This window comes from Atta colombica, unplaced genomic scaffold (assembly GCF_001594045.1).
Source record: "Atta colombica isolate Treedump-2 unplaced genomic scaffold, Acol1.0 scaffold111, whole genome shotgun sequence".
NCBI lineage: Eukaryota > Metazoa > Arthropoda > Insecta > Hymenoptera > Formicidae > Atta > Atta colombica.
This window is the reverse complement of record NW_017259197.1, coordinates 1,040,505-1,051,232: the sequence shown is the minus strand read 5'-3', so window position 1 is coordinate 1,051,232 and position 10,728 is coordinate 1,040,505. Positions and strand designations below refer to the sequence as shown.

The 10,728-nt window shown below is 35.1% G+C and overlaps 1 protein-coding gene across 11 annotated transcripts in view; it reads right to left on the bottom strand.

Annotated features, from left to right (window-relative positions):
* LOC108693943 (zinc finger protein 36, C3H1 type-like 3) overlaps positions 1 to 10,728 on the bottom strand; it is a 354,810-nt gene that overhangs the window by 9,189 nt on the left and 334,893 nt on the right. For 6 of the 11 annotated variants that reach the window (XM_018203157.1, XM_018203159.1, XM_018203161.1 and 3 more), the window contains one exon: positions 6,514 to 6,732. The exons of the other annotated variants lie outside the window; for them this stretch is intronic. In XM_018203157.1, the coding sequence (XP_018058646.1) occupies positions 6,514 to 6,732 (219 nt within the window). The remainder of the gene's footprint in view (positions 1 to 6,513; positions 6,733 to 10,728) is intronic. 11 annotated transcript variants of the gene reach the window in all.

Genomic DNA, 10,728 nt, shown 5'->3' with positions numbered 1-10,728 from the left:
ACATACATATATATATACATATATATATATACATATATGTGATTGATATATGACTCTTTGGCTTCTCGCTCCACTTTTCTCTCCCGCTTTGTGTCAGCATCCATTTGCTCTTCCCTTTCGGCGCCTCCCTTGCGAAATGGAGAAGGCGATCGAGAGAGAAAGAGAAAGAGAGAGAAAGAAAGAGATAAAATTATACATAACATATATATAAATAGTAAGGAAGTGGAAAAAGTTACAGAGAAATGCGTGCAAGAGAGTATGAATGAAGCAAAAGAGGAGGGTCATTTTTTTTTTAGGACCCGTACTTCTCGTCTTTCTATCTTTACAATACCTGAAAAATTTACGAAAGAGACATTGGTTTAGTTTATCAGTTAATTTACACCATTTCTCTCGAACATCCAAGTGTACGGTGTTCTCTTGTTCAAGTCTTCTTATTCAAGAACTCGCTGTTGTCGTCGGCATCTTCTTTAAGGAACAGGATAACAGTGTGTCGTGATAATTTTTCTGGTATATGTCTGTATAATGTATGTTTATATGTGTATGTGTGCACAGTGTGCATGCGAGTGTATATTTACATGTGCGACAATGATTTTGTTTTTGTACAGATCGAGAATGCGCGAGCTTGTGTAGCTCGCACGTGTCGTATGCGGTTTCAGTGATAGATCTGCACTCTTACGTGCTTAGGAACTTCGTGTCGTACACTTGGTAAACATTCAGGTATGGCATACCAATTCCGAAGAGTGCATCACGTCACGACGATGCGGTTTAAAATGGCCTTCGTTGGCGACGTCGTCAGTATAATCGAGATTGATTACAAAATTTAATTGAAATTCATCATAATACATTATTAAAATATTTCATATCAAAATAATTTTAGAGCATATCAAGCATACAAACAATTTGTATCAATCAAGATAACGAAACATTTTTTATCATATATTGTGAGTTTTTCTATGTTAACATATAATTTATTATTGGAATAACGATCTTATTGAATTTTAACAAACAAAAGTAAACCATAACTATACGTATAATATTAATATTCTTTTTTAAATTTCAGAATTACTAATTTCTTAAAGGTTAATTACTTTAATCTTTCGGAACTGATTGTATAAAACCCATTTATATTACAAATCTTTATCAAAAAATTCAAATAATTTTCTTGATATTATGTCTAAAAATATGGATTATTCTTATTAAATTATTATTCTTATTAAATTATTATTAAATCATTCATTTTTGTTATTTTATCCCCTTAAAATTAATTAATAGTGCCTTTTAATTAACATAAACTCATAATGTAGTGTCAGTAACTGTTGTATCTATAATAAGCCACATTGCCTAAGATTTAAATCTTAAACTAAAAAATTAATCAATCATAGTTATCATAGTTATCAGTAAATAATCATATCGATTATTTTTCTCACATTCGATCAATGTTGATCAATTTCTCATGGAGTAAGATTTAAAACTTAGATGGCTTATTGTAGAAAGCCTATATTTTGGCGTCAGTTCCGGTAGGTTAAAATCACAGGATATGTCGAAACTTTATCGAATTTAAAAACTAGAAATAAAATCTGCAGTTTAAATTTTCTCACGAGACGTCGAACCATCGATGGGCCATCTGAAAAAGGGAATAAAACTGAGCGAACTGGTAAAACAAACATTCCCCCCGTATCGTGGTCGTGTTTCGTTTTCTAAAAGATTCACGTCGGTCCGTAACCCCTGAGGCAAATTCGGACGGAGGTGATTCTGTCGGTACGCGGTATGCACCCTTGGGAAATTGAAAACCACTTTTAGAGAATGAGACTTCCCTGCCAACAAGCTGGTCTGCCGCAATCATCCATGTGAGACTTTTCCTCCATTGTGTCCGGGTGTGGCTGCAGATCTTCCGCGCGACGTCGCTGAAAGTCTTTCTCGCTCTTTCTCTCTCTTTTACTCCAGCTTTTATTTTTCTCTAGCCGTTACTTTTCGGACTGTTTTTCCCCCAGATAATGAATACGATCGTGTCCCCGAGACAAGTTCACGGATTGAAAACACGATGATTGAGTCTGCAGGAAACGGGGTATGTCCACCCCGCGCTGTTTACAAATACGTAACTGACTTCGGAACGGTCGTCATCCAGTTGCACTTTGCACTAAACACGTTTGCAAATCCTGATCCAACCAATTATTCGTTCATTAACCGGAGTGAACTCGTTAGTCAAATCGTTAGCCTCCGACCCAATTTTCAAGGATACGAATAATTCTCCTTTTAATTGAAATAATAATGCTATAATATAAACGACAACAAAAGAGACGTATTTCCAGATTAAAATCGGTTGAAGGACAACGACGGAGGAACGATCTTCTAATTTAGATCCTGCTTAATTGAATGAATCGAAAGAGCGAGTACGTCGCTAACAATTCTTCATGTCATTCCGTGACTGCGAAAATTACACAATCTTCTCGTGCTTGATGCTAACGTTATCGCGATCGCGCGCGATTGAGAAAATTAAGAGACAGATTTGACAACGGAAGTGGACAAAGACATTTTATCGCCTGGCCCACACACCTCCCAACAAACCCGTCGTATCTGTTTCTTCCTTCTACTGGTTCTTTTTTTTTTCGTTTTCTATGTATCTTTCGGGAACTCTTAGTGTAGCGTTTTTGTGTGGGGCAGCAAAAACAGCAGCGGGGTTGATAGCCGGGTTTCGTGCAGCACAGCTTGTCAGCAGGGTGGTGTACGTGTCATTCGTAAGAGATATTTTTTCTCAACTACATCTTATTTACAAGAACGTGATCACGTTCCATTTCCAATTCCTCATTTTTTCTTCATTTCAATCCAATTGAATCCAAAAATTCCTCCATTAACAATGCACATATAAACAATACATGGTTCGTATATGAATGTTGCATTAATAAATTCATTAAAAATTATATAATAAGACTTGAAATTGTATAATTTTATATAATCATTTCGTACTTATATGATTACCTAGTTTAAAATGCTTAATGTATTAATGTGTATGTTCACTTGGATAATGGAAATGAAATTGGATCAATAATACAAAATGTACCAATAATACAAAAACAAATATTTAACAGTATTTTTTTTTTATATCGGAAGGAAATGGAACGTGCACATAGCTGCAAAAGTATTTGTAATTATTATGACCTAAGTACCGAACAGGTGATTGGTGTATTGCAACTAGTTCTTTGCACCTGGATAGCTGCGATAGGCTGCTAGAAAGAGAGAAATAGAACAGTGGTGTTTTGGTGATGTTAACAAGAATTTTGCCTCGTGTACTACTCACTACACACTACAGAAACGGCTGAACATCATACAGGAGATGTAAAATATGGACGAACACAAAAGCGACAAACATGGGACGAGAACTATACGATTGTTGGGAGAAAATCAAGTAATAATAAAAGAAAGTAATTATATTATAAGAAGATCAGGAAATAATCGGAAAAATTCAGAGGTAAGGAAAAAGATGTCGAAATAAATCTGTATGGTAATTATGTAGGAGACGATATCACGCATTTTTTGTTCATAAAACTAAAATGTAAACTGATTAGATAAATGCATAAAGCAAGAATGTATTATAGATTATATATAAGTCAGAAAAAATTTGTTTTGTATAATATCATATGTATCATCATTTTAGTATCGTGACATTTAAACAAGTTTAATTAAAACAATCCATAGATGTGTAATATTTGCATGACAGATATTATTAAATGACAAAAGTTCATCGTACTCCTAGCACAACTATCATATAATTCTAACACTGCGCAACAATTGGCCAATATTATTGCTCCATCTTAATTTGCCTTCGCGCGCGATGACATCGTATGTATAAATACATTCGTGATATAAATCGGCATTATGTAAAACTTAATACGTGTTCAATAGTGTGAAGCACGTAAAGGGACTATTATTATCAAGGAAAAAGACCGGCGATGTACATACTCGACGTAGATTGGCGAAAAGCAGCGCAGCAAAAGCTTCTTTTGATGCAAAACTAAGAAAGGAAGGGTGATGATAAATGAAAGAAGAAAGAGAAAGAAAGAGAGAAAAAGAGAGAGAGAAAACTTGTGAGATTAAGAGTAAGAGAAAAGGAACTATGCTTTCAGGGGTATAGGAGAAACGAGATAGGAAGAAAACAAAGGTTGAAAAGGAAAAGGGAACAATGTGCGGTTGAGGAGAACATGCGTGCACTTCGAGTCTTTTGTTCTTCGCGGACGACATCCTTAGCCTACATAAAAGACTTTCTGAGAGTATCGCGTGTATCGATAAAGTGTATCGATATTCTTCTCTATCCGTTCGATTTCTCGAAATTTTTGAATTTTCGTCCATTCAGCCGTAATTTTGATAGAAAAAAGTACAGTGGGACCGTTATATAATCGTAATCAAGCCACCATATACAGGAGATAGAAAGAAAGTGGAGATTATAACAATGTGAGAGTATAAATGAAGCTACCCTGGTAAAAATATATGCATTTTTCTTAAACCCATTCAATTATACTATCTAGTATTACTGTATTCTCATTACGTTATAACTAAAGTATTACATAGGAAATAAACAAGAATGAAACTTGAGTTTTATTCAGTTAAAGCACTTTTCTAACAAAAATAATATGCAATTTACGTAAATACTTATCCAGTCATTGTCTAGTAGTATTATTAGATTATTATTAATTAAAATAGCATAATCCATTTACTATCCTATTTTTATTTTATTTATTGTTATTGTTATTGGTCTGTAAATGGATTCAGATTTTGCAGATCTTTTGTGTATAGTAGCTATGGGCAAAGCGTCATATTTAGATTGAAATCCAAATAGTTTTACTTCTCAGTTACTATAAACAGAGTTAATATGATTATTTAGTAATAATTAAAAAAAATGCATTAAATTTTTATCAAGATCAGAAATTATGTATATACGAATAAAAAAGAAAAAGAAAAAAATAGAGCAATTTTTTCCAAGCTTGTTAGGCAAAAGCGCGATGTATTTTTCTTTTTTAGCATTGATAATTTCCAATTATTTCTTAAAGTGCGGAATATTTGTGATTGCGAATTCATTTCGTTTGTAATATTAAAACTAAATTTAATGTAACGTAATATTTTTAATCAATCGCAAAAAATGAGATAATAAGAATGAAATATGAAACGTATTTGATAAAATTTAAATTAATGTTTTTTATTAATTAATTTCATTCCTTTTCGATAATCAATAATTATGTATCTTTAGATACAATATACTGAATTGATATGTAATGTTACATTTGTATTATATTCTACACATAATATTTAATTAATTTATATTCTTTCTTTTTCAAAAATGAATAGGACAATCCGTTACATCACTTTGAGTCACAAAGCACTCACACTTTACGATATAGATTTAATAAATAATTTCTCTTAATGACAGAAATGCATTTGCAACAACAGTGAAACCGCGATACACACTTCCGTCACTTTTCTTTCACGACAAGCGACATCAACACCACTGTACTTTGTTATCGCAGCCCAACAATGAAAAGGATAGAGCATCGGGCATTACTTTACCCTTTTTGACATCGACCAATTTTCAGCGAAAGATAATTAAAAAAAAAAATGAAAAAAGAGACGACACACTTGCATGAAGCACACGCCACATGGAACGATCTGCGAGGTCGAGGCTGGAAAGAGGCAGAAAGGCAGAAAAAGAAGAAAGTAGAAAGAAAAAAAAAGATTATTAGCGTTCACGGTTGACCCATTAACATGAAGAATTTTTATGTTTAATCTTGTAACAGAACTATACCGAGGAAAAAATTTGTATAAAAACGGCTTTTTTCATACATATTATATTTTCATTTTTTCTACGTCAACATATAATGTATGAATCTAAATAACGTTTCCCTGTCAACGTTTTCGTAAAATAAATTCCGTCACAAAAACTAGAAGCCCTTATAAAACCATTTATATTCATGCGGATATTGTGTTTAATGGGACAATCGCTGACACTGAATATAGTATCGGTGTTTTGACGCCAGAAACCATGCGACACCATAAAATATTTTCTTGGATTATATTAAATTGGTATCTTGCTTTATTTGTTATGCTGTATCCAACAATAAAATAAATTTCTGTCGCAATTCACCGACAATTAAGATGAAGAAATAAAAACAGAACGGACAATTTGGATGTGTGATAAAGAAAAAAACAACAAGGAAATCCTCTGTGTCGCCTAAAGAGAATTTAAGAGGCAAATAGTATGGACTTCGTTAAGAGGAAAATGGCTGGACTCAAAATAGTCATCAAATTAAAAGAAATATTTGGAAAGGACAGAACAAAAGCGCAAACAAAAATAGGACAAATAAACAAAAATTGGGAATAATAAAAAAGAAATGTAAATAGTCGTGAGAATTAATGTATCAAGAAAAAGGAAGAAAATGTGAGAAATAAAAGAAAAAAAGAAAAAGGTAGAAAAATAAAAAAGAGAAAGAGAGATAGATAGAGAGAAAGAGAGAGAGAATGCATTACCGCAATGCTAGCCCGAGATTGTGCGGCCTTAATGTGGGCTTGAAGGTGCAGAGGGGGGTGGAAATAGCGGCAGGGGTCCCGATTGCATCGGCCCTTGACAGCGTCCATGCAGACCGTCACAGAGCCGTCCTCGTTCGCCTGCACCGTCTCGAGGGGGTGCGCAAACCGGCACTCCGTCTCGCCGCGTTTGCACGCCCCGCGTTGAAACTCGCGACATACCTACAGCAAGAGCGAACACGCATGGCATGGCACTCTACCTATGTGGGCAAAAGGGGTTTGGGGGCTATAGGCTAGGGGCTGGCTGGCTTGGCAGGGCCGGGGGCACAAAAGTCAGAGAGAGAGAGAGAGAGAGAGAGAGTTTTTTAGAGAGAGAGAGAGAGAGAGAGAGAGAGAGAGAGAGAGAGAGACAGAGAGGGTCATACGGTCATACGGGAGAGGGCAGCTCAGGATAATGGGTGAGGCGATTGTTCAAACGGTCGCTGGTTCTCCTCCGATTACGATCGCATGTCACACTGTTCGATGGTTGCTTGGAGCTAGATGGATAAGACAGATGGATATATACATAGAAGGAAAAAGAAAAAAATGAAACGGATGATCTCTTGGTTATTTCTTAGTGATGAAAAAGAACGATGATATAGTATCGTGACATCGTAATATCATAAATGTAAATATCTTATTGATTTACAATAAACATTTGAAAGAATCTTACATTTTATGATGTGTTCCTATATTGATAATAAAATTTTAATTTTCTACGCTCTTTTTATATTATACGTGTTTGATGATAAAAAAAAATAGATTTTCGTTTAAATAGCTTCTCGAAATATAAACGGAAATACCTGAAAGTCAAATGCCCGTATAATAATTTATAAAATCATGTTCAAAAATAAGTGCATCAAATTATAATAATTCGGAAGCAATAAAATATATTGTAGATTTATTGCCAGTGTTGCGATCGACATGATTCGTTTTCTTATCGATATGAGGTACGATGCATTTGACGGAAAAACTTCGCAAAGAATCATATGAAAGGAATTCCGGACCGACTCAAATAGGACAATAGCCGATATTGAACAGGAAGTTGAGATTTTTGTGAACAGCAGATACACTGAGGAACATTGGCGCGTTACGGAGCGGGATTTTTCTACTTTGGCGAGGACGAGCATTGACCGTGGATACACGTTGCGGAACATGCGAACACGCAAAAAGTCAATTAATCACTGGCTGGTAAAGTAAACAACTTCAAAGCGTCACTGCATCGTAATTTTACGGCACTCTTAAAAGCTGTGGTCTCCATGTAAAAAAAAAATCCTCTTGTCGCGGATTAACTTTACTGGCACAGAGCGTTAATTTATTAAGCAAACAAGATCCTTTACATCGTCGCGCATTCTTATTCATCGCGTGAGTTTGTATATAAATTAGTTGAACAGTCTATTTTAAGAGCAATTTAAATAAAATCCTAAAATGTTGCTAAAAAATAGATGAATTACGTACATGCTTACTACATACATGCTTATATTAAATAAATTCTAAAAACTGATTTACGCAATATATAAACTAATTAATTCTTGCAAACATATGGTCTATTATTTAAATTTTCGCGAGACTCATTATAATGTATACGAGAATTTTAATAACGTGTATCCACAGTTGATACCTGGCCGCATAAAGACTACTGACTAGGCTTTTAGTGTTTGGCAGCCACAGAGCTCGTGCCGAACCTGGCAAAATGTACAGGCGGGACTACGTCGTTCTTTTTACACAAGATGGATGTATACAATGAGGCAATAAAATATGCATAAAGAGGAGAGAAACTGAAGAGAAGGTAGGGCGGATAAAGAATTATAGAGAAAGAGAGAGAAAGAAAGTATTGAAAGAAATGAGAGTGAGAGAGTAATAATGTGTAGCTAGCAATTGGATCAAGTAATGCGAAAGAGCATTCCGTTTGTGGACTTCGGGTCTGTTTCGGGGGAGGCGTTAAAAAGAGCCAACCTGACATTCCTTTCTATCGGTAGTTTTTTCTTTTTTCTGGCCGTTGGTACGTTATCATAGATGCTTTTTGATATTTTTCAATTAGCTTCGAGGTTTTGTATTGAGATAATTATTGAGGGATTTCGCGTCTCAATTGATTATCTATGTGCCTTTTATTTTAATGGAAAGAATACCGTCAACGAAAAACGATTTACGATACAAGTGTAAAATTGTTTGCTCACAGATACATATATATATATTCGACGTAACGCATAAGAATTATTCCCTACTATGAAAACACGAGTACTTTTTGCCAGGAGTGGACAAAGGGTTCGCGACACGGCCAGCCGACTCGTATTACTGGGTTAATTTCGAGAGACTGGTGCTTACCAACGCCCAGAAAAGGGAGAAATTAGATCACTCTACTCTCTACTAATGGAGCTAAAATACCGTGTTCAAATCTGTCAAAGAGGCGTAGCACGCCGTTACTCGGTGCACCCTCGCCCCGCCCAATAAGGTCGAAGGACACGGAGTTTGGATGGCGATCGGGGAGGACAAGGGGTAATAATAAATGCCTCCACGAGCATCCTCCGGTATATTATCAATCGGGTTAATATATGCATGTGTTAAAGGAAACTGCACATGCATGTCACGTACCATTCACTGTGTATTTTCGTCGAACCTCTCGTCGAGAGAAGTAGGAAGTTGAATAAAACCTCGAATGGTACTTGGCAGATTCTTCTTAAAATTTAAGTAATTGCGAAGATTATTAGAGAAAAAAGTATCAATCCAAAAAATATTTTGCGATAAAATAAAATTTAAAAAATATTCGTTGATGCAATATCAAATAATCATATTTCTACACTGAGAGAAAAATTTTTGTAACTATAATTACATTTTACTATAATTATATAATTATGATTATGATTGCTATGATATTAGTAATAATAACTATATTTTGGGACAATCATATTAATATGGTTATCTTCCAACTATGACTATATAATTATAGTTATTTGAATCGTTTTTTATAGTAATTTCAATCATTTTTATAATTTTAATAATTATAATTATAATCATTTTGGTTGTCAACTATGCATATAGTTACTATTATTAATACCATAGTAGTCATAATCATAATTATATAGTAATTATATATAGTTACAAATGTCAACAATTTTTCTCTCAGTGTAGATATCATTGCAGCGTCAGAAAGGAAAATCTACTTCTCTCAAAGTGTGAGACTCAGAGCATTCTAGAGTACCATGCACATTATAATTTTGAAGTCTACGTTGTATTGTTAAAGCTGCGTTGTTAAATATAGAGCCATATATTATCCATTAGTTATATTTCCTGATCGAATATTTTCTTTTTACATCAGATAAATCTACTTCCACGTGCAGGCATCGCGCTCATACATGGGACATTTGTGCTCAATGGCAGCGCCAGCGGGATAATAAGTGTAATAGTGCATCAGGAGCGTCACATCCGTGTGCGGAGTGTCGCTCGCTATGTTTGCTTTACTTTCGCGCCTGCCTTGTTCGAGCGTGTTAATTCGAGTGCACGCATTCGGGCGCTCGAGTGTGAACCGCGAGTTAAAGTGCGCGCTTTCGTCAAGCTGGAAAGCTTGTTAGGAGCGTACGCACACGTATACAGAACAGTGAACGGTTAACGAGAGAGAAAGAGAGACACACGTACACACACATACATACATACGCTCTGCAATACATATGCAGACGACACACATGAGCTGCGTGCAGAAACATAAGATATAGTGGCTTGTATAGGCAGCTACAGAGAAAGAGAATAAGTGCGTGTATGTGTGTGCGAGTATATGTATGTATCGCGAATTGTTGCGAGATAGATAGTGTAGTTGACACCGCGACTAAAGTGAGAGACAGGTGCGACGAATGGTCCTTTTGAGTTCCTAATTAACAACGTACGGTCGGCAAGTGGCACACACCGCGCGAGAGAATCAATTTCAAGTAACACTCGTGAATTTTCGCCCGAGGAAAATTACACAATAAACGCGATATGCTCTAGTTCGTATGTGAGCAACGTTTGAAACGCGAGTGAAATCTTGGAGTTGTGCAAAAAATTATTATTATTTAATTTATATTCTGTCATAAAACGACATCGTACTCGCAATTTATGTAACAGTAAAATATTTCAGGATTTAATTAATTACTCCATTTGATATATATATATATATATATATATATATATATATATATCACAGTCGAC